This window comes from Bison bison, unplaced genomic scaffold (genome assembly GCF_000754665.1).
Source record: "Bison bison bison isolate TAMUID 2011002044 unplaced genomic scaffold, Bison_UMD1.0 scf7180017864451, whole genome shotgun sequence".
NCBI lineage: Eukaryota > Metazoa > Chordata > Mammalia > Artiodactyla > Bovidae > Bison > Bison bison.
This window is the reverse complement of record NW_011495013.1, coordinates 2249100-2274290: the sequence shown is the minus strand read 5'-3', so window position 1 is coordinate 2274290 and position 25191 is coordinate 2249100. Positions and strand designations below refer to the sequence as shown.

At 38.9% G+C, this 25191-nt stretch overlaps 1 protein-coding gene across 1 annotated transcript in view; it reads left to right on the top strand.

Moving 5' to 3' along the window:
* Positions 1-24815, top strand: part of ATP8A1 (ATPase, aminophospholipid transporter (APLT), class I, type 8A, member 1) — a 208377-nt gene extending 183562 nt beyond the window's left edge. The window contains exons 35-38 of the mRNA XM_010858921.1: positions 11339-11427; positions 12148-12240; positions 18776-18867; positions 20047-24815. Of these exons, the coding sequence (XP_010857223.1) occupies positions 11339-11427; positions 12148-12240; positions 18776-18867; positions 20047-20144 (372 nt within the window). The 3' untranslated portion in view covers positions 20145-24815. The remainder of the gene's footprint in view (positions 1-11338; positions 11428-12147; positions 12241-18775; positions 18868-20046) is intronic.
* Positions 24816-25191: the final 376 nt, after the last annotated feature.

Genomic DNA, 25191 nt, shown 5'->3' with positions numbered 1-25191 from the left:
TCATGGGAAATAGATGGGAAAACAGTGGAAACAGTGTCAGACTTTATTTTTCTGGGCTCCAAAATCACTACAGATGGTGACTGCAGCCATGAAACTAAAAGACGCTTACTCCTTGGAAGGAAAGTTATGACCAACCTAGATAGCATATTCAAAAGCAGAGACATTACTTTGCCAACAAAGGTCCGTGTAGTCAAGGCTATGGTTTTTCCTGTGGTCATGTATGGATGTGAGAGTTGGACTGTGAAGAAGGCTGAGCGCCGAAGAATTGATGCTTTTGAACTGTGGTGTTGGAGAAGACTCTTGAGAGTCCCTTGGACTGCAAGGAGATCCAACCAGTCCATTCTGAAGATCAGCCCTGAGATTTCTTTGGAAGGAATGATGCTAAAGCTGAAACTCTAGTACTTTGGCCACCTCATGTGAAGAGTTGACTCATTGGAAAAGACTCTGATGCTGGGAGGGATTGGGGGCAGGAGGAGAAGGGGACGACAGAGGATGAGATGGCTGGATGGCATCACTGACTTGATGGACGTGAGTCTCAGTGAACTCCGGCGTTGGTGATGGACAGGGAGGCCTGGCGGGCTGCGATTCATGGGGTTGCAAAGAGTCGGACACGACTGAGCGACTGATCTGATCTGATCTGATCTGATACTGTATTGGTGTTTTCTTTCTGGCTTACTTCACTCTGTATAATAGGCTCCAGTTTCATCCACCTCATTAGAACTGATTCAAATGTATTCTTTTTAATGGCTGAGTAATACTCCATTGTGTATATGTACCACAGCTTTCTTATCCATTCATCTGCTCATGGGCATCTAGGTTGCTTCCATGTCCTGGCTATTATAAACAGTGCTGCGATGAACATTGGGGTACACGTGTCTCTTTCAATTCTGGTTTCCTCAGTGTGTATGCCAAGCAGTGGGATTGCTGGATCATAAGGCAGTTCTATTTCCAGTTTTTTAAGGAATCTCCACACTGTTCTCCACAGTGGCTGTACTAGTTTGCATTCCCACCAACAGTGTAAGAGGGTTCCCTTTTCTCCACACCCTCTCCAGCATTTATTGCTGAGCAAGCAACTTTTAATTTCATGGCTGTAGTCACCATCTGCAGTGATTTTGGAGTCAAAAAGAGTCTGTCACTGTTTCCATTGTTTCCCCATCTATTTACTATGAAGTTATGGGACCGGATGCCATGATCTTAGTTTTCTGAATGTTAAGTTTTAAGCCGAATTTTTCACTCTCCTCTTTCACTTTCATCAAGTGGCTCCTTAGTTCTTCTCTTTCTGTCATGAGGGTGGTGTCATCTGCATATCTGAGGTTATTGATATTTCTCTTGACAATCTTGATTCCAGCTTGTGCTTCCTCCAGTCCAGCGTTTCTCATGATATACTCTGCATAAATGTTAAATAAGCAGGGTGACAATATAAAGCCTTGACGTACTCCTTTCCTGATTTGGAACCAGTCTGTTGTTCCATGTCCAGTTCTAACTGTTGCTTCTTGACCTGCATACAGATTTATCAGGAAGGAGGTCAAGTGGTCTGGTATTCCCATCTCTTGAAGAATTTTCCATGGTTTGTTGTGATCCACACAGTCAAAGGCTTTGATGTAGTCTATAAAGCAGAAGTAGATGTTTTTCTGGAACTCTCTTGCTTTGTCAATGATCCAACAGATGTTGGCAGTTCGACCTCTGGTTCCTCTGCCTTGTCTAAATCCAATTGGAACACCAGGAAGTTCACGGTTCACATACTGTTGAAGCCTGGCTTGAAGAATTTTGAGCGTTACTTTGCTAGTGTGTGAGAAGAGTACAATTGTGCAGTAGTTTGAACATTCTTTGGCATTGCCTTTCTTTGGGATTGGAATGGAAACTGACCTTTTCCAGTCTTGTGGCCACTGCTGAGTTTTCCAAATTTGCTGACATATTGAGTGTAGCACTTTCACAGCATGATCTTTTAGGACTTGAAATAACTCAACTGGAATTCCATCATCTTCACTAGCATTGTTCGTAGTGATGCTTTCTAAGGTCCACTTGACTTCGAATTCCAGGATGTCTGGCTCTAGATGAGTGATCACACCATTGTGGTTATATGAATCATTAAGATCTTTCTTGTATAGTTCTTCTGTGTGGTTTTTAGCATTCAAGATTCTAAAGGATATCACTGTATCTCAGGTTCAGTGAATCAGCTCCTCTCATCCCCTGAGAAAGGGAGCTCAAGGAGAATGTAACCGTGCAGGTAGGCTAAATGAGATGGGACTGAAAGTGAAACACAACAACAGAAACCTCCAAAGAAACGTTCAACTCATACAGCAGAGACAAAACACTTAAGAGCAATAGGAAGGGAAGATCCACAGCTTGGTGGGAAAGATCTAGGTAGTTTGTATGAAAAGAAGCAATAAATGCAAACTTGAAGTTGGGCACTGATTTTTGTTTATTTTAATGAAAATGATTTCATGAAGAAGATGCTTTCAGAGGAGATCAGAAGGGTGAACTGAGACATAGAGGAGATGGAAAAGTGAAAGTGAAGTCACTCGGTCGTGTCTGACTCTGCGACCCTGTGGACTGTAGCCTACCAGGCTCCTCTGTCCGTGGGATTCTCAGGCAAGAGTACTGGAGTGGGTTCTCATTTCCTTCTCCAGGAGATCTTCCCAACCCAGGGAGATAAGAGGAGTTTAATTATCTATTAACTGAGTAGATGGCTCTGAAAAGAGAACAGTGGAGGTTGTGGGCTTTGAGGCTCACAAAACCATATCACAGTACAGACCATCTCTGAATAGTGGTTCTACCCAACTGTTTCAGAGAAGCTGTAGCCAGAAAAAACACTTAAACTCTTGGATCTGAAGCCACACTTGACTGAATCCTAAGCAGCACATGATAGGATATATAAGCTGCATATAATACAAGCTTTGGGAGTTTTCAAAGTATTGTGAACCTATCCCAGTACAGTACTATATAGCTGACCGTGTTAGCTGAGTACCTGGGCTAATTTCACTGGACCTATGAACAAAGTGGGCATACAAATGTGCTCTCAGAATGGAACTTGTTTGTTTGTGGTGAACTTACTCTATATTCTTCAGCACGCGGATGGTGAGTGCTATGGAGAACCCCAGTGCAGGAAAGAGGATGGAAAGCCCTGCAGAGGGGTGGGGTGCTGTTCTACGTGGAGTGGCCATGGGAGAGCTCTGAAGATGGCCTCTGAGCAAAGACCAGAGCAGGGTGGGCAGGACCTATGGCTCCCTGGATGAAGATAGTCACAGACAGGAGGAGCAAACACTGATGAGGCCAGAGTGTGAAAGCAGAGCAAGGGAGGGAGGAGACTTCCACTGGCAAAAGATGGGCAGGGAGCTGGGTCAAGCCCTACTCCTCTCTCCCCAGATCACATAAATATCTAGTTATGATTTCTCCCACAATAGCTCCATGCCAGAACACAAGAAAACCAAGAACATCTCAGGAATATAGTCCCAAAGCTCTGATGGGTTTTGGCTTTTAATCATTCTAAACACTAAGTTGTAAGAACTTACTTATTCAACAGTTATTTATTAACACCTGATTGGTGGTTAAGCACTTGAGTTGTGAGAATTCATCAAGATGCATTCCCTCTTCTTACAAGGATCATAGTCTGTAATTAGAAAATGGATAATAGTTACCCATTTTGGAATAATTACCCAAATTGGAAGCACAAAGTAGAGTCAGCTAACCCAAATCTAAGGATAGAAGTGACACTCAATGTGAAAGTTGAAAAGCCAACAAGAATCATAGACACAGGGGCTTCAGGATGAGAATCAGCTTGGGCAGCTTCCAGGATCTGAAACACGTGGTGTAGCTAGAGATGAGGGCTGTCTTGAGAGATGATATGGGAGAAGTAATCAGAAGTCAAATAGGAAAGGTCATGAAATCATATTCTGGAATTTTGTATGCCATCCTGGGGGTGGTGTGAAGCCACTGAAAGGGTTTCATCCAAGAACTGCTCAAATCTTAATTTACACTGTGGAAACATCTCTTTGGCTACAGTGTGGGGAGTGACTAGAAGCAGAGCAGGACTGGAGTCAACAAGTCCACCCACGTGTCTTTAAGGAGGACAAGCAAAGTTTGGACTGGAATAATGGCAGCGGGTGAGAAAGAAGCAGACAGGTCCAAAGTTACTAGAACACAGGAGAACCAGGCTATAGGGTGGATGTGGTACCAAGAGACAGTCATGAATACAGTCCAGGTTTCTGTCTCACGAAGGTGGCAGTGAAGCTGTTCTCTGAAGAGACTGCACAAAGGCAGAGCAGGTCTGGGAGGGAGACAGTGTGTGCTGGGGATGTATTAAGTTTGAAGTACCTATGTAGCGCCGTCGGTAAAGAGTCTGCCTGCAGCGCAGGAGACCACAGTTCAATCCCTGGGTCAGGGAGATCCTCTGGAGAAGGAAATGGCAAACCACTCCAGTATTCTTGCCTGGAAAGCCCCAGTCCATGGGATCACATGAGTCAGACACGATTTAGCGAATAAACCACCATATGTAACATTCAAGTTCAGAACTGGATAAGCTGTGTTTGAAGCAGAAGCAAGAGATGTGAGCCACAGGGAGGGACCATGATGATCCCCTTGTAGATAATAGAAACTGTCAACCTTCCCAGGGAGGGTATATATGTGATAACAGAAGACTCCTGAGAGAATGCCAGGATAATCCACCTCTCTGTTCATTCAGGGATCATCCAGACAATCAGCTTCCTAATAATTACATTCTGTGAATAGCTTGGACAATATTATCTTGTTGTTGTTCAGTCATGAAGTCATGTACTAGGCTTCCCTGTCCTTCACTGTCTCCCTGAGTTTGCTCAAACTCATGTCCATTGAGTCCGTGATGCCATCCAACTCAATATCTCATGCTCTGGCACCCCCTTCTCCTCTTGCCCTCAATCTTTCCCAGCATCGGGGTCTTCTCCAATGAGTTAGCTCTTCGCAGCAAGGGCCCAAAGCATTGGAGCTTCAGCATCAGTCTTTCCAATGACTATTTAGGGTTGATTTCCTTTAGGATTGACTGGTTTGATCTCCTTGCAGTCCAAGGGACTCTCAAGAGTCTTCTCCAGCACCACAGTTCAGAAGCATCAATTGTTCAGTGCTCAGCCTTCTTTACGGTCCAACTCTCACATCCATACATGACCACTGGAAAAACCTTAGCTGTGACTATGCTTTTTAGTACACTGTCTAGATTTGTCATCACTTTTCTTCCAAGGAGCGAGTGTCTTTTAATTTCATGGCTGCAGTCCCCGTCCACAGTGATTTTGGAGCCCAAGAAAATGAAATCCAACACTGTTTCCACAGTTTCCCCATCTATTTGGCATGAAGTGATGGGATCAGATGCCGTGACCTTAGTTTTCTGAATGTTGAGCTTCAAGCCAACTTTTTCACTCTCCTCATTCACTTTCATCAAGAGGCTCTTTAGTTCCTCTTCACTTTCTGCCATTAAAGTGATATCATCTGCATACATAAGGTTGTTGATATTTCTCCCAGGAATCTTGATTCCAGCTTATGCTTCATCAAGCCCAGCATTTCTCATGATGTACTCTGCATAGAAGTTAAATAAGCAAGGTGGCAATATACAGCCTTGACGTACTCCTTTCCTGATTTGGAACCAGTCTGTTGTTCCATGTCAAGTTCTAACTGTTGCTTCTTGACCTGCATACAGATTTCTCAGGAGGCAGATAAGGTGGTCTGGAATTCCCATCTCTTTAAGAATATTCCACAGTTTTTGTGATCCATACAGCCAAAGGTTTTAGTGTAGTCAATGAAGCAGAGGTAGATTTTTTTTGGAATTCCCTTGCTTTATCTATGATCTAGCGAATGTTGGCAGTTTGATCTCTGGTTCCTCTGCCTTTTCTAAATCTAGCTTGTACATCTGGAAGCTCTCAGTTCTCATACTGCTTAAACCTAGCTTAAAGAATTTTGGCATAATTTTGCTATAATGTGAAATGAGTGCAACTGTACAGTAATTTGAGCATTCTTTGGCATTGCTTTTCTTTGGAATTGGAATAAAAACTGACCTTTCCCAGTCCTGTGGCCACTGCTGAATTTTCCAAATTTGCTGGCATATTGAATGCAGCACTTTCACAGCATCATCTTTGGGGATTTTTAAATAACTCAGCTGGAATTCCATCACCTCCACTAGCTTTGTTTGTAGTGATGCTTCCTAAGGCCCACTTGACTTCACACTCCAGGATGTCTGGCTCTAGGTGAGTGATCACACCATCTTGGTTATCTGGGTCATTAAGACTTTTTTTGTACAGTTCTGTGTATTTTTGCCAACTCCTCTTCGTCTCTTCTGCTTCTGTTATGTCCTTGCCGTTTTTGTCCTTGTGCCTATCTCTGCATGAAATGTTCCCTTGGTATCTCCAATTTTCTTAAAGAGATCTCTGGTCTTTCCCGTTCTGTTGCTTTCCTCTATTTCTTTGCATTGTTCACTTAAGAAGGCTTTCTTATTTCTCCTTGCTATTCTCTGAAATTCTGCATTCAGATGGGTATATCTTTCCCTTTCTCCTTTACTTTTACTTCTTTTCTCAGCTATTTGTAAGTCCTCCTCAGACAACCACTCTGCCTTCTTGCATTTCTTTTTCTTGGGAATGGGTTTGGTCACCACCTCTTGTGGAATGTCCATGTAGTTTTTCCTATGAGTTTCACTGGTGTTTTACTGTTTTTAAAAAACTCACAGTGAATATTTGCAATTCCCAAAATCAGTTCCTTGGGATATTAGTAAGCAATATATGGGGAAAAGTATTCCATGGTCAATAAATACATCTTGGAAACCTTGGTTTAAAAAACTATTTAGTAGGTTCTTTATTATGATTTCTCAAAGACTTAAAAAAGCTCCTCTTCCCTGTGACTCACCAGGACTGGAAGCTGCTGTGGTTTGTTTGAGCCATGACAAGCTTTTGGAGGAAGTGCTTTCAGGACTAGTGACCACAAACAGTTTAATGGGATAGTAACCTCTACCCAAAAACTGTACCAAATTTCAACACATAGTTTCAGAAATTGAATTATCAAATTAACAGCAATGAATGCTTGTGTTCTTGGTGCACATGTCAGTTGCCTTTCCCAAAGTGAGTACGTTGCTTATGGAAGTGTGAATTACCACCCAGACCTGTTTCACCATACCTTCCCACTCCCCCAGGTGTGATTGTGAATTGTCCAAATCTGATCTAATTTGGTAATGTTTCTGCAACTGTAGAGAGGCTCGACATTTTCCCATGTTATTGATTACTTGCTGCTGCTTTTGTGAATACCTTCTCAGATCCTTTGCCTGTCTATTGGGATCTTAGCTACTCTTATGAAAATAAGTGGTCTATTTTTATAATCAGATATTAATGCAGAATTTCATATACTTCTGGCAGCCATTTTCCAAGTTCTTATGTATCGTTTATTTTTTAGTTAGGTTATTTTTGAACCTGTGGTGCGTCTACATTTTAATGGATCAGTTCTTTAAAGCAGTTCTTTCTATAGTTTTTTTTTTTTGAGTAGGTTTCTTTTTTTTTAATTTATTCATTTTAATTGGAGGCTAATTACTTTACAATATTGTAGTGGTTTCTATAGTTTTTTTTTACCATTTTAAGGCTTAGAAAATCCTTTTATAAAGTTTTATCTAGACACTTAGTAATCACTTCTTGTTTTCTGTTGTTAACATTAACTCTTAACTCCTCTGGGGTTATTAATATATTAATTTTATTATTATATTATAGATTAATTTATCTTACACCCTTCCCCCTCCCAGAAAACTAACCAAGTTTTACAGCAGTATTCTCTGAATAATTTTCCCTTCCAAATTAATATGTAGTACCCATACAATCTTGAATAATTTTTATGAAATAAAAAACATTTATCTCCATTTATTAAATTAGCAAATTGAGATGAATGGCAATTTATTAAGATTCAGTTACTTGGCCAATTTCAGTCTGGAGAGGAGTAGATGTTAATGTGATGAAAACTATGACATTTATAAACTTGCATTTAATTTGATGTTGTGATAAAAAAACTTCCTTCCTTGAAGCTCATGGGAGAGATCACTAAAAGGAACACGAGACTAGAGAGCTTAGAGGAATTTGAAAATTAAAATGAAGAAAGGAACGTTTGTTAATAATCGATGTTAGTAATGAAAGCAGCCACTTTATAAACATTATTGGTTTAATTCTTATAATCCACTTTACAGCTGAGGAAGCAGAGACCCAGAAGTGACTTCCTCTGGCTCTGAGAGCTGGGACAAACAGAGCCAGGACCGCTTCCAGGGCTGTTTATCACCAGCCCTGGTCCAGTTGGGGTCTACGGATATAGTTTTAGCACTCCCCAAGGGGCCTTCTTACAGCATCTGTACTTTAGCAAAGAATCAGCATCCTATTCGACATTTATAGGGTAAAAGAGGGGACAGATTTAAGAAGTGCATTGCTGAAAGTTTGTAGGCAGGTAAGCACATTGAAATCCTCTCTCTTCCGAGCCTGAACTTGGAGGACCCTGCAGGTGAAAGAGTGAGTGTTCCTGTCTGTGTGAGAACATGGGTACCAAGGGGTCATCTCACTGTGGGTCAGAAGGTAAGCCTTTCCATCCGCTCACTGCACAGGAGCTAGGCTTTTCTCAACTGTTCTTTCTCCGCAAGTTCATAGGGAAATTTCAGAACAATTCCCTGGTCCTCTGTGTCTTCAGGCAGCGATGGTTCACTTTTGAAGGCCGAGGCCGATGCCGAGGCAGCATTGCTCTGCAGACACGCAGTCATTTGTTCCCAGAGCAAGGCCTGTGCCCTCCGCTTTGCCGGCTTTGCAGCTCCCTGGGCTGATCCTCTCAAGTCCCCTGGGAGCCACTTTTGTGGCAGATTCCATTTGGTTTCAAAGGGCCTCGAGAGGGGCGGCGGGGCCACTTGGCGTGATCCCCCCAATCTCCCACGTTAAGAGTGACTTGCAGGCTGCCCTGGCGGGAGCCCGAGCCCAACCCCAAACAGGCTGCCCCTGTTCCCCCCATTGTCTGCGGACCCGGCGTCTTTTCCCAGCTGACCTGCCTGCAAGTGGAGAGATGTGAAAAGTTAGAGACAAAAATGGTCTCTACAGAGTGAGAGAGAGCTTTCTTGTACAGAAAGGAAGGAAATACCTCTGTGGGATTTTATTTTTCCCCCCCTCTTCATCCAAAAAATACAAAGAGACTCTCTGTCCTTAATGCGAATGTCGGCTTTAAATCTCTTAGGTTTGGATTAACTCTGCAAAAGAAAAAAAAAATCTGACAGGCTTTCAGATATGACGCAGAAAAACTTTTTTCCCCTCAATTCATGGTATGCATTTGCAAAGCCAAAGGCTGGTGGACTGAATAGTGGGCGCCAGTCTCCCCGTCATAGTTAACATCACAATGGTCAGAATTAGCAGCCTCTGTCCCCACCAGGGGACATTTAATACAAGGTGGCAAAGGCAAGAATAAACCTCTCTTCTCTTGCCCCCCAAATTAAAAGAGATTAAAATTAAACCAAAGAAACGACGTTATTTTCAGTTACATGACTTAGACTTAACTTACCTTTTTCCCGCGAAAGGAAAAAGAAATGTGGCATTTTGCAGTCATTACCTAACTCAAAAGCTTCCTTCCAACTAAACAAAACCCACTGACTTGATGGACATTTCCTATTACACAGTTATTGTTGGTTTTCACTATTGAGGATGTCAGCAAGCATGTCGAAGATCATGTTTTGCTTATAAAATAAAATGACTTTTATGTGAATATCTTTCGTCTTGGTGGTGTCCGGAAAGTGGGTGCTGTTCCACTGAATCCACGTGGCGATGTTTATTTTCTGAAATTTGGGGTAATAGCATGTTCTTATTTTTAATGTATTCAGAGCTTTTTCATCCTAGATACTGGAGTATTCTGCACCAAGAGTCAGTATCAATAAGCTTGTGTTAATGTAGAAAATTTTTAAATAGCAGCTCCCAGTTTCCAAATGAGAGTCAAAATGAATAGGTAATCTGAAGCACAACTTAAAATTAGCAGTCTTTATATTTGATAAGGATGGATTGATTAGGACTGTTTATGTATAATTGTGAAACCACCTATATAAATTAAACTCTAGATCATTTTTAATTCCTGACCCACACCTAGTTTAAAAAAAAAAGTTTCTTGTGTGATACTTAGTGGGATGTAAATGGGTGTGCATTAGTTGGCTACTATATAACAGAGTTATAACAATACGTTTATGGATTTAAATAGGTACTGCAAATTTGTTCTTGATAAACAAATAGACTCAAAGGGAAATAAAATATTACTTTTGGTTTTATTTATTTATATGACGCTATCCACTTTAAGCTCTAGGTAATCTGATGACATTATAAAGGGATTTTTATTATAATCACAAACAGCTAACAGAATTTATTAATTTTTATTATAGAATCATTTTCTTTGCAACCCCAAAGGCTCTGATATAGCAATTTGGGATTTAATACAAATGAAAGTGTGTTAAAATAATTTTTCAGAATACACTGAAACAAGTTATGTAAATCTTTGAACAAAAATTAGTATTATTCCTGCTGCTGCTACTGCTGCCAAGTCGCTTCAGTCGTGTCCGACTCTGTGCGACCCCATAGATGGAAGCCCACCAGGCTCCCCCGTCCCTGGGATTCTCCAGGCAAGAACACTGGAGTGGGCTGCCATTTCCTTCTCCAATGCATGAGAGTGAAAAGTGAAAGGGAGTCACTCTGTTGTGTCCGACTCTTAGCCACCCCATGGACTACAGCCTACCAGGCTCCTCCATCCATGGGATTTTCCAGGCAAGAGTACTGGAGTGGGGTGCCATTGCCTTCTCCTACATAATATCAAATTGTTATTTTTCATAGATACCCTAACTTGTTTATACTGTATTCATGATATATCTGGATGATGTTTTAGTATCGTGTAATATTTTAGAAAAAATAAATTTTTATTTTCCAGAAATAGTAAATTTAGTTTCTAATTAGGATTGATTTTATGTATTGTATTGTAAGAGAATTTAATCCAGCATATGTTTGAAGTTTGCTCAAAAAGATAATTTTTTATATTCTAAGTTATAAAAGAAGGTCAAAGTTTATTACTCTGTGTTTTGGTCACAATAATAAAAAATTCATATAAAAATATGAAAAGATTTGGTACATGATAAAACTTTTCTGTATTAGCTACTGAGGGAAAAATAGAAAGGCATGTTTTTATAAATTAGGCTTTTAATTCCAAATATTTCACAAGTTTGAATTCAGAGTTATTTTATGCCCTCTTTCAGAATGAGATTCTTAAAATTATTTTACTTGAAATATAACAACTGAATTTTTATTTGCTGACTTATTTTTATGGTTTTTAAAGTTATACTGTTTCTGATACTTAGGCAGCCATGTTGTTCAGTTCTGGAGTCTTTTGGATGGGCCTGTTATTTATCCCTGTGGCCTCCTTGCTCCTTGATGTGGTGTATAAAGTGTAAGTATAATACTCAGTTATGTACATAACAACATAGATGGCATATTAATCCTTGGATTTCTCTAGTTGTAACGTCAACTCTAATATAGAGCTTACAAGATAGGAATTAGAAATATTAATTAATTCTATGTAAATACAGGAGAAAGGACTGATTGAGGAACTAGAAAACTATATTAGTTTAAAAGAGCCAGCAGAAGTAGAGCAAGTAGTTTCAATTAACATTTTTATTAATCAGCCTGAAAAACCCCTTCAAGGTAGAAGAAAAAATTCTGTTATCTCCAAACACACGCACGCACACACACATACACATAAATTTTTAGTGAACAATAATTGTGAAAGGAAATTTTTGCTTGCCTGATTCTAAACATATATAAAATAGAGACTAGAAGAATCCACAATTTTATTAATCCTTCTCAAGGATTGTAAGTTTTAAAATGTTCTCTCTTCCCACAGAAAAGATATCATTAAAGTTAGTTAATGTGATGCTTGTTCAATAACTATTTATTACTATCAACCTAAACCATTTATGACTATTGTTTCTATAATTATATTAATGCCCAAAATTACTATAATTTTTTAGATTCTATGAAAAAAATTCCTTATACTCTGATTACTATTGTACTTAGAAGCAGCATGACAAAAACTTGTTTTATAATGTTTTAAATCTTCACACAAGTACTCCTATCCTTTTTCTTTTCTTTCCCTTTTATGTTTTTGCAGTATCAAGAGGACTGCTTTTAAAACATTAGTAGATGAAGTTCAGGAGCTGGAGGCAAAATCTCAAGACCCAGGAGCAGTTGTGCTTGGAAAAAGGTAAAATACCCACTGTGTTCTTTTCTCAGTGAGCTTTACATTTTTCTTTTGCTAGCGGTTGGAAATAAGCAGTTAAACTTGTATTTATGTGTTAACGTGGAGCTGGCAGTGTCGCTGAGAGATTTTGGAATCAGAGAGATGCAGATTCAAATCAAATCTCTCTTCACTGAGCTGCCTGCGACCTCAGCCAGGTTGTTTGGTGCCACTGAGCCTCAATTTCCTCATCTACACAATGGGAGTGGTCGTACCTCCCTCACAGCCAGTCGTGAGAATTGAAAATAGTGTCAGCGAAGCAGGTGGCTTGGGGCTTAATGAGCATGAAATAAATGGTGGCTACAGATAGTGTTTATTATTAAACTGAAGAAGAAAATGCAGTATTCATAATGCAATAGAATACAATCAAAGTCAGAGATTGACATAGAGTCAGATCTCTCAGTTACCTTCATGGTTCAGTACTTTATTGGGAACTGAGCTGGGGGTCATATATGAAGTGAGTTATGTCTTCCAAGTCCTCTTCATCACCACCACCCACCCACCCCCAAACCAAAAAAAAAAAAAAGACAAGGTTAGAAAGCTAATCGAATTTACTAAACTTCATAAAGCATTACAAAAAAGAAACTAAAATTATTCGAAAGCACTCTATAATAATCCACAATTCTGATGAAAATACCAGGAATTTATTCTCCCTCTCTCTCATCACACTAAAGTGAGCTGGCATTTTGTCTCGACCCTAGGAAACGTTTTGCCCTGGTCTGTGTCACCTTCATCATGATTCACTGTCATTACTCAGTTTGACACAATGGAGTAAGTGTCAGACTGGGAACTCGGGCTGAGACCTTGGCTTCCAGCCCGCTCTTGCTCTCATTAGGCCAGAGGGGCACGTCATACACCAGTCTGCGCCTCTCTCCTAAAATTAACAGCACTGGCATCTGTGGGGCAGGCACCGCAGGCTAGGCACTGCACTCCTCACTTCATAGCTACTGTCTCATTGAATCGCCATGACATTCATGGACAAATCCATCATCCCCATTTTTTCCAGATGAGGAAACCGGGGCTTAGAGAGACCCAAGTTCTCCAGGTCAGAAGTGACTGTGCTGGGCCTTGAGCCCGTGTCAGTTGAGTCTAGAAACCCTAAGCATGCGCTATTCTGCCTCCTTTGGCTGCTTTTCAGGAATGTAGTGGCGTGGCACAGACATACCTGCCTGTAACACGACAGTTCTGACCTTTCCATGTCAGCGTCCCTGTGCACATGATGAGTTGGTGACACCTACCTTCAGATGACAGGAGTAGCTCCTCTTCCCCGCGCTTTCCCCTCATCTCTTCCCTTAACCTCCAATCTACACCAACTCCACTGTCCTCTCGCTTTCCCTCTAGCTATAAAAAGGATATGGTAAGAGTTCTCGCTCTTAGGAAAGAATGGGTGCATGTATATGTATGACTAAGTCCCTTTGCTGTGCATCTGAAACTATCAAAGCATTGTTAATCAGCTGTACTCCAGTATAAAATGTTTATTTTTTTTAAAAAAAGAGTTCTATTAATAGTTCACAGAATCATGAATAAAAATATTCACAATTATTAGGGAAAGTCCACTGATAGTACTGTTACTTAGTAAATTTCTCCTATTTGTATGTTAATAAAACTTACATTAAGCCCCTTCACGTGATACTCTTTTTCATCATTTATAGTATTTCAGTGACTTCAACAATTCATAAGTCAGACTGAGGGTTCGATGTGATGACCTCTGGTCTCTGGGTCCTAAAGAGTCAATGAGTCTGTGATATGTGTAATCCCTTACATTAAATAAATAAATCAGAGAGCCTAAAAAGAAAGAAGTGAATTCTGTGTAAATGACCACCAACTTCTCCATAGAAAATGCATCTGATAAATTTCCTGCTGCTGCTCAGCTCATTTGCCTAAAATAGTGGTTCAGCTTATTTCGGGGACTCAGGACTAAGTTAGTTGTTAGCTGAATAGCCCAGTCAAAAACTCCTAGTTTGGTATGGACCCCATGTTGCTATTGCTGCTGATTGGTGAGCAAAATGATGGTGATGGTCAGCCTGGCCATGGTGTCTCCCTGCTGAGTGGCAGCTAGAGAGGAAGATCTATGAGAGAGGAAAAGTAGCAACTGGTCGGCAAAGCCTTCACATCAAACTGCGTTCTAAGGCAGATTAGCAATTGTCAGATTGATTTTATTGACAGAATTGTTTTAGGAACCTTGGAGAATGAGTGAGTGAGTGAAGTCGCTCAGTCGTGTCCGACTCTTTGTGACCCCATGGACTGTAGCCCACCAGGCTCCTCTGTCCATGGGATTTTCCAGGCAATAATACTGGAGTGGATTTCCATTTCCTTCTCCAGGGAATCTTCCCAACCCAGGGAATGAACCCGGGTCTCCCGCATTGTAGACAGATCTTTACCGTCTGAGCCACCAGGGAAGTCCATGTCAAATTTTCAAACATGAGCTGATTTCATCTGCACTTTTCAAAGAGGGAAAAATGATGATTTCTGTGTATTCGAGTGACACCAGGCTTCCTTGAGGGCTGAAACACGCACATTATTTTATGCTTCCTGGCCTCAGCTTGTGCTGATTCCTTGTCTAGAAGCTGAGACCCTCTTACAGACTTGTAATCCAGTTCCTGGCTTTCAAAACCCAGTCCAAACGCAATTACCTCAGCATTCCACAGATAAAACCAATTCCCACTCTGCTGTCTCTGCATTTGGTTTATTCTTCTGCTTCTGCATCTACCACAGTATACCAGAGTGTATGTCTCCAACCTGTGTTTGCTTGTGTCCCCTACTAGACTGAGCTCCTTGTAGGAGAGGCCTCTGTCTCAGTCTTAAGGGCAACCCAGCATCAACCACAGAGCCAGGAATGTAGTAACACTCAGTTAATATTTACTGAATGGGTGAATGAATGGTCAGGAGAAGGAACCAAAGAATAAATTCATTAATGGAAGGGTAGGTGAAAGGCTGGTTGAGTAGTGGGCCAACCTGTGGGTAGTTAACGGGAAATGTGATACATAAGGGCATAGAACTGTCTAGGTTGCACTTGCCCAGCTAGCAAGCTCCAGTGTAATGATCGTTTACTTTTTGTCACAGAAGGATGCAGTTCTTAGGAATGACCTTATAAGTTGATCACCCCAATTGTTTAATCTTCACTAAGCACTACTATGAAGTCAAGCTAGGTGTAAACATGCAGCTTCTCTGTGTCAGAGAAACTAACGTGTAAGCACTGTATCCAGATTAGCATTTACAATAATTCATTTCTCATCTCTACTCATTTTCAAAAATTAAAACATCTTGGTTAAAAGAATTAGTCTTTTTTTAATAGAAATAAGTATGCCATTTATCATATTATTATCCTGACTTCCCTGGTGGCTCAGATGGTAAAAAAAAAAAATCTGCCTGCAGTGCAGGAGACCCGGGTTCAATCTCTGAGTCAAGACGATCCTGGATTTCCCAGGTGAAAATACTGGAGTGAGCTGCCATTTCCTCCTCCAGATCACTGTGTAGCCATGGCTGGTTATTTTGGGTAAAGAAACTAACTCGTAAGCTATGAAACTGTCCTTTGCTGTTACTTTCTATGGACATGCTCCAACACTAAGGAGCAGAAGCATCTACATTTCCAAAATCCAACAAGCTTTGAAGTTCAGTTTTTTCTACAAGCTTATAGCGAAATTTGCTGGATTTTCAAAACAATTTCTTCTCGAAATATAAGGACATTGATAGTGTTTATTTTTCTGCAGTGTAAATATGTCTGTGTTTTATAGCAGAAATATTAATTTGGGGGATACGGGTCTCTAAGGTCTCACTTGGGAGTATTACATATATAAATCGTGTGTAACATATTACTTTCCTAAAACAAAACAAAAATATGAATTGAGAACCCCAAAGTGTTAAAGTAATGGATTGCGGACACTGGGCTCATTGGAGACAGGCAGTTATTACTGGATATCTTTCCTGTGGGTGTGAAGCAATGCATCTTATAGTAAGGCCAAGTATGAATAATGAGAGTCATAATTTTTTATACCTATCTATAGATATTAGCCAGTATAACATCATCAGCCTCTACTAAATAGTATTTTAGCCCAGGATCTTCAGGTCAGTCCTCATTAACTTGTTCATCACCACTGTTTGGCCCAAAGCCTGAGCTTTTTAAAGTAGGGAAATATAGATGTCAGATAATTTGGTCATGGAGACAGTGATGGTGGTGTCTCCTAGCTTTTCTCTGTGTTGTTTATCTTAATGAGAAACAAGAGGTTCGATGTAGCTAAGGCAAAAGACAAAGCCTAGTAGCTTTCCTAAAGAAGTGGAGTGGGAGACATTAGAAATTAAAACTCATGTTTAGCAATAGACTTCTCTTGTTGAGTCAATGTTGAATATGAACCCAGGCATCAGAAATGATCCTCACAAAGTATCTTTGCCTTGTGATGATCTCTGTTGTAGTTGGTTTGTTGTTGTTTTCTTGGGATCGAGGGAATAGTAAGGGTGGGAAGAACTAGTGTTTCTAAGTGGCTGAGTAGTTCCTAAGTGCCGTCTTCCTAAATCTTCCATCAGCCCGAGGTTAGGAACTGTCCTCCTAAACGCCATGAGATGTCTGAGAACGGCTGCCTAAGGCAGTCCAGCTAATAAATAACAGAATTAAATCAAAGACTGCAGAGCCCAGGCTCTTTCCACAGTAGTGTGCTTCTTTCCCCAGAAAGAAACTTCTTTCTTCAAATAAACCCTAGACGTTAATGCGACATGACAGCTGAGTGAAAATATAGCCTTAAATGGCCATTACAAAACAAAATTACATTGTCTCATATATTTTGGTTGCCATAATATGAAAGGGGCACTTCTATATTGAAGGATCATGCATTTAAGAAGGCCAGCCTAAAACCTGGAAAACGTATTTTGGGAAGAAGAAGCTCCATCATGATACACTGCTGTCCTCTAGTCTTCCGTAGTCATTCATTTCGGTTTTAAACACCAGAGACTTCCCAGCACCCCATCCACAGTGCTCTGCTAACAAAGTCAGACCACCTGCTGCTAAAGCTGCTGACTTCCTCAAAGCAGTTAGATGTTTTAGTGTCCCTCTGAGTCCCCAGGTCTGTAATGGTAGATCATTTTAAGAGTAGAGTAAGAAAAGTCTGTAAAAATGGCTCTTTCTTATTCCCCATATCTGTTTATTTCACTGGCAAAAACAAGTTTTATAAGTTTTTGCAAAACTGCTAGAGTTTTAAGATTAATTAGCTTTCTTGCCTTAATTCCCAGTGACAATAAAGTATGTCTAATAAGTACCAGTTAACACCCCTAGACTTTTAAAAAATATCTGTGGAAGATTACTACAAATGTCAACATTTCCAAATATTTTACTTCAGCAAAAGCCTAAATGTTTCTGTAATTACAATGAGTTCATTTTGCAGATGATCCTCTTTTTTTGTGTATGATAAATATTGTTCCATTTCAAGGTCTTAAAAAAATTGGCAATATACAGAACTAACATAACTTACAGCAGTTTAACCAAAGTTTTAAAATGGGGAAGCTAAAAGATGGAAATTTGTCCACTGAGTCAGTTCCAGTGATTAAAACAAAATTGCATAAACATTTGGTGCAACACATGTGGATTACTTATTAGCTCTTCATGCTTGTTATGTGGCTTAATATCAAAGCAAAGTTTTATAAATCAACCAGTGGAGAAATGGCATGACTGGGAGGATTGATGGTGTTTAAAAGTGCATTTCAGAATTACTATTCAAATTTATTTATTTGACAGATACTTGACTTCCCACTGTGTGAAACAGTGTTCTATGAGCAGGAGAGAAAAACAGACGCAGTATTTCTTGCACTCTGTTTTTAGAAGTTATATAATTACATGGATTCATTTCTGCAGAAAAGATTATTCTAAATGTTTATTGAAAATAGGTGTTCTTCCTTGTCACTTTACCTAGTAAATTATTTTCTGAAAATACTTTTTTTATTTTAAAATGAGATTAAGGAACACATTTCATACCATATTAGAGTGGTAATGGAATTTTTTCTAATTAAAAAGTCTGAGATTTCTTCTTTACATATTTTTTTTATTTTTCTGTATTAAAAAATTAATTTATACCAGAATATATGCAAAGTAGGAAAAAGGTATAGTAATGGTTCTTTTTTTTTAATTTTCAAATGCCATACTTGCTATATGTAGTAAGTCAGCTAAGATTTTAGAAGGTACCATCACTACTGGTGGATTTTGTGTTTTTTGTTAATTGTATCGTGCAGGTTCTGTATCTCTGTTTGACTTAAAAACTGGGGTTGCGGACATCTTTTGCCTGCACTATTGGGGACAAAACTCTTCTGAGCTGTAGGGGAAAATGGCCTCTAAAGTATCTGTCTAAATACTTGAACCCTCATTTGCTGTCTGAGAAAAGAGGGTGAAAAAGAATCAGTAGACTACAGATTTCTCAAACAGTCTTTTGTTTAAGTCTGACTCTCTCTGGTGGTCCTGTGGGCACGCCGGGGTCTCTGCCGAGTTGATAATTCATTTCACACGTTTGCACCTGCTCTGCAGCCTCACAGAGAGGGCGCAACTGCTCAAGAACGTCTTTAAGAAGAACCACGTGAACTTGTACCGGTCAGAATCACTGCAACAAAACCTGCTCCGTAAGTATTTGAGTTCTGATCTTTAAACACATTCTCCGCCATTACCTCATAGCGTTTGTAAGAGCAGTATTTTGACTTGAAGGATATTTAACTATTTACAATTAACACCTCAAACAAATCATGCACACTTGCAACATAGTGTATAAATATTAATAACAAATGTTTACAGAGTCTTTTGACCACAGCCATCTCACTTTCAGCAGAAAAGATAGAGCATTTGAAAATCTTGCTGCTTTCACTGCACAAAAAATATTTCTGCATGCCCCTTACCTCCTTAAATCTTAAAAAAGAACCAGTAAAATAAATCTTAACTCTTAAAAGCTTACTCGGTATTGTTATCTTTTCTACTTGAATAACTTTGCAAGAGCCTTTTCAGCTTTCATACACAATGACGTGTGTGTGAAACAGCACACAATGAAACATATATTTTCCCCTTCAAAAATATTTATGAATATTTAGAGTTGTAAGAAATTATTAGATATCATGCCCTCTTAAAATGTGAAGGATCTCAAAAAGAATATGATATATAGAGCCCTGTAGTAAATGCATTTGTGTTGGTATTATGTCTTTTGTTTCATGTTGTCTCCACATGTAATTTATTTTCATGTATATATACTCATGTTTAATGCTTTTGCTCTTTATGCTTCAAGAGGCCTTTTCTAAAGATGAGATCCCCTCGGGGGTCATCTCTTATCCCCAGGCCCCCTGTGACCAGGCTAGGGCATGAGTGAGTTTATTTGTAGATGCTGAGAGTCCAGAACCATGTCTTCTGAGGGAAGTTGTGTGTGTTTATCTCCTCGCTCTTATTCTTCCTTCACTCTCATCCGCCTGATCGATCTGGAATACACACTCCCACTTGACTGCACCCCTTCCCACCCCTCTGCTAGCAGGAAGCAGACATTGGAGGAGTTGGACATGATGTGCTGAAGGGAGAATGGAGGGGGGCTACAGCATCTGTTCATCCAGCGAGCAGAACGCCAAGGATCTAAGCCACCATCGTCTCACTCTTCATTTTGCAGTTGAATCTATTGTTTCCAGACATTAAAAATTAGTGTCTTTATGCTTTCAAAGGCAGGGAAGGATGCATTAGCTCCCCAAGTTAGAAAATGAACACTCAAAACTCAGAATAACAGAGACTTCCTGTGACTTCAAGCTCACCGTTTCTGTTTTAATTTACAGATGGGTATGCTTTCTCTCAAGATGAAAATGGAATCGTCTCACAGTCTGAAGTGATTAGAGCATATGATACCACAAAGCAGAGACCTGATGAGTGGTGATAGGTCGAGGGGCTGCAAGGCCAGCTTGGCTACGTCTCTAAGGAGAGTCCCAGGTCTTCACCAGAATCTGCTGACCAATTCCAGTCTGGTCCAAGGAGGGGAAATGGATCTGAGCTCATCTCATTGACTGACATTCAGATTCATGTACATTATAGACGTAAGCACTGTGCAACTATACTGTAACACCATCTCTTTCAGATTTTCTAAAGTATTTGCTAAGTCTTTGTAAACAGACATTGAAAATGACCTTGTATCTTGCCAGAGTGTTTTTTTCAACTGAGAAAAGGTCAGTATTCTTTTGCTGTTACTCTGGAGCTGTAACTATCAGTGTCTTGGATACACCACAAGGCTATTCACCATTAAAAATCTGTAAAATGGTAGTAAGTTAGAGGGGCTCTTGATATCCAAATTTAGATTTCAGAACATGCTGGGAGGGGGCAGGAAACAGCCTTCTTAAGGAAGCAACTTACTGAGCAAAATTTCTAAACAAGACATTAATGATAAGTGTTTGTGTCAAAAATTGTCTTGATAAATGTCTGCCAAAGAAGTTCAATAAATGTATTACTATTTCTCCTTCAGTAGTCATTTGCCCAGAAATTTACAAGAAAGTTTACCTCCAGTTCTGCTGTAAGATCTGCATGCCTGACTTTTCAAATCTAAGAGTGATTTGTAAAAATGAGTATTTCAAGGCATTTGCTACTAATATCTGTGATGTTGCACCTTTGGCCTTACAAATGCTTCTTTCTCGTTTGCCTTGTCTGTTTGTTCAAGTGGAAGTGCACAAGTGGTTATGTGACTGTTGTTACAATACTGATTTTTAAAACTGTACTTATTGTGTCTCCGTCCTTTCTAATGAGGTTTCATCATCGTTGAGATTTTTCTTAGAACCTGGCTTCTGCTGTAGATTAAGTGATGTCATTTTGTCTTTGAGTTTTCTTTTTTTATTTTTAAGAAAAATGTACTTAAGTGTTTATGTGAGATTTCCAATACTTCTGTCGAGGTGTTTGAAAAACCATGGCAGATAAATGCGTGGGCTTTTGTAACGCCTGTAGGCTCAGCTTTTTGTCCTGTGTCTTGGTTTTCCCTAGTAGTGCCCATTCCAGATGCCTGTGGTCCTGGATGGCACGCCCCAGGTTAAGATGACTGCCCTGAACTTATAACCAAGAATAGCTAAACAGTTCACTTGTCAAGCAGCTCCCAAAATTAGTCACATGCTGCTTACTGGAACAAATAAGTAGTACTTTCCCCCCGTTTTAAAAACACCTATTTTATTCAAGCCTATAACTTTACAAAGAGATCTGTTCATCATGAGTAGATTTTGTTAACATGCTTTAAAATATAGATTCCATTTAATTGTTGCGGCATTTCCAAGATACCTCCTGAAAATGCCTATTTTGCTATGCCAACAATTAATGGAGAAGGGGCTGTTTAAAAACCACAACCAGTTTTCTACACTATTTTTAACATAATGCTTTCATGTAGAAATAAAAAGAATTCTAGCTTTCAGATACATTTCAGAGATTGAAGCAAACTTTTTGCCTTGTATTCAAAAGCCTGTTTGCCTTTAAGTGGACTTACCAGCAAAACAGATAGTACTTCCTCTTTAAAAAAATAAGTCAACTACAATTAAGAAGAGAGGTGATTTTCAAATCACTCCTTGAGTTTGATAATTTCACATCTTTTTCACCCTTTTTCTCAATCTAGATTTAAAATTTTAGTCTATATATTATTTCCTTCTCTGAATTTTTAGCTCTTTAGTTACATGTATGCCTCCCACATTTTCTACAAATGTGAGAGGTTATGACATACATAACTTGAATTTAAAAGGGTTAAGAAGGTGACATACTTCACTCTCCACACCCTTTCCATTCGGAGTTCAGATTATGAAAAGCATGAATTCAAATATGCAAGACCACAGGTCTAAGAGTCTAAGATCATCTTCAAAATTCAGATGTCACAGTGTTTGTTACTGAATGGCTATTCAGAGCATCTGGGCCTCCGTGATGACAGGTGAAGTCAAACCACAAATAAATGGAAAACAAGAATCAAGTAAAAGGAATAAAGGGTTTTTAAAAAAAAAAAAAGAAGAATAAAGTACATCCCTCGGGAGAAACACTTAATAGCAGTTCCAGAGAAGGGCTGCTTCCATTTCCCCTCACCTCACAGTTGACATCCTTCTCCATAATTTTAATGTAAAAATGTGATGAGTGTAATAGAACTGAATTTTCTGACTTAAGAAAACTGGAAGCTTTATTTTTACCTTGAAAGATGATTTGTTTCTGTGGAGCTCTTCAACATGAGTGGAGGACTCATGGTTAATAATGTGAAAGAGCATGATCTGAAACATGACTGATTTATGCCCTTTTGTCCCATGGACCTGTTTTTGAGTTATCAACATTAAGTAAATCTCTTAGCTTCTCGGTAGGGAGTTGAGGGGTAGGCAGCAGGGAGTGACCACCTTGGTAAAACTTAAAAGACAACATTGCAACTGCAGTGACTTTGTAGTGTTAGAGAAAACCCTCCTTTTTTTAACCTTCCTAAGTGGGGTGGGGGTGGGGGTGGGTAACAGTTTTACCAGGATTAAAATAAATAGTTGAAGTGACTTTTAATGTGTATTTTCTGAAATAAGGGACATTCTTCAATTAAAAAGTCCCTTATAGGGACTCTTGCAAATGCTAACACCATTGCTTTACAATGTTTACAGTTCAGAAAATACTACTCACAGCAGAAAATCCTCATTTATTTTGCATTGAAAAGTTGGAAGTTGCTTCTTTAGCATTGACTAGTACACAGTGATATTGAGCATGAACTTTCTAAATGTTTTATATATACATATAAAAATATATTGGTATTTCACACCCAGAAAGATGCTATATGGTAGAAAGTATGAGCAGGAAAAATGGTGTTTCTCAGGAATGTAGTAAATTTTAAATGGAATAAGCGCCATCCACCCTCCCACACAACACTCTGGCTGACATGAGCCTGCTTGGGCAACGTGGTGAAGTTAATGGAAAACTTCTTCTAATCAAGTCAGGTGAATGTGTATTATATTCAGTATTAGCCATTTACGTGAATTGTGTGGTCACTGAATGGAATCAGCAATTCCTCTTTATTTCCAGGGGGGAAAAAATGAATTCAAGAAATCTACATTTATTCTGGTCATTACAGTTTATATTTTAATTTTGCAGTCCTGCATCCTAAATATCCAGTGTGAAAATCATGTGATAATTTGTTCTGCATTGTGTATGCTGTACATCACTTATCTGTCACTTAAAATGTTCTTTCAGGAAATGAATACTAATCTGAATGTACTAGATTGCATATTCACAAATTTTTATGTATAACAAAATCATCGTTATTACAAAGCTAAATAATCATTAGTGTTTATTTCTGTGCAGTTTGCCCCTTGATATGTCCTGGTTCTAAGACTTATATCATCTGATAAATCTATAATCATGTACAAAATTTATTGAGCAAATTGCCACCCTGTTCACATCATATGAACCAGGCCCATGGAATTCTTTTGTAAATTACTTAATGTAAACACCATGCAGTCTGGTGCCTAATAAATGCTTTTTAATGATGAACATTACTATAATGCCTCTTAAAGAGACCATAGTCTGATTTTTCTCACATTAAAATAAGTGAAGTCACTTGTGAAACTGTTATACTTTGCTGCATTTTAATTAACCTTCAACAGCTATTAAAATGGAATGTAAGTTGAATTTTGAAGGAAAGGAAATAAATGTTTTCCATTTTTCGTCTTGATTTATTTTCTGTATGAGAGCAGCTGTGTTTTTGATAGGTTTATGGTTTGCATGAATTAATATTTAAAGTGGTCTAGGCCAACGCATGGCTATTGCTGTAAATCTTGATGTTTATTTCTGCCTTATAAAATTCTCTCATGGCCTACCTGAGACTTAATATTCAATGGACAAATTAACTGGTCCTCCACACAACTTTTTTTTTAATAAGTAAATTATTTTACAAACAAATTTGAACTAATTTAATTGAAACTTTTGTTTAGCTTGCCTCTAAGAACTTTGCTTAATAAAGCTCACAAAATTTCTCAGCAAATAAATCTCCCTTAAGTAGGGGGGAAAAAAGCTAGATTTCATACTTGCTTACTTTGAATTAACAGCAACTTTCCATAGGTAAATCTGCTCTTGCAAAGATGTGAGCAGAATATTTAAAAGTACGTGTTTTTGTTTCATAGTTCTAGACTAGAAGCCATAAATGCAGTAAATACTATTTGTTGTTTGTTTTACTACTTCAAGCTTCGTTTTTCACATTTTCAAGTTTATTAGGTTAAAATAAAAAAAGGCAGCCTTGGAAGGCAGCTACTATGGAAAATTGCAGTTTGCATTCAAAATAAAATAGAATTTTCAGCTCCATGAAAAACCATTCCTGCTGAAACTGCTATAGAAATTGTGAAGCTGCATGAGTGGAGAGTACCGAACCTGTGTTTATAGTAGTTTTCTCAGGTGTGTTTATCTCGATATTCAATGCACTGTGTTTTATAAATAGTTATTAAAGTCGAGTAATATTCAGTTCTATGCAGTGTTATATGTCACTGGCCTTTTGTGAATGTGCATGTTTTAAACTGCAAATTTTAAACATTTTTGTCCTCTTATTAAAAATGAAATAAACTGTACCATTACATAAAGAAAATTGTTCGTTTTAATTGCTAGTTTTAGAAACTATATTTCTTCATAAAACCTTCAAAACTGCAATAACTGTAGTTTGAGAAGGTGTATATCTGTTTAATAACAATGTTGACATTTTATCTACAACCCCAATGATAATTGAAAATATCCCTGCATTGTAAATCCCATTCAATGCAATATAAAGTGGGGTATATTAACTCTAATTTTATACGAGTTGGTAGTTAAATAATTATCAAAAAATAATTTTTGGACTTCCCTGGTGGTCCAGTGGTTAAGACTCCAAGCTTCCAATGCAAGGGCTGTGAGTTCAATCCCTGGTCCAGGAACTAAGATCCCCACGTTCTGCACAATGTGGCCAAAATAATGACAAAAATAAAATA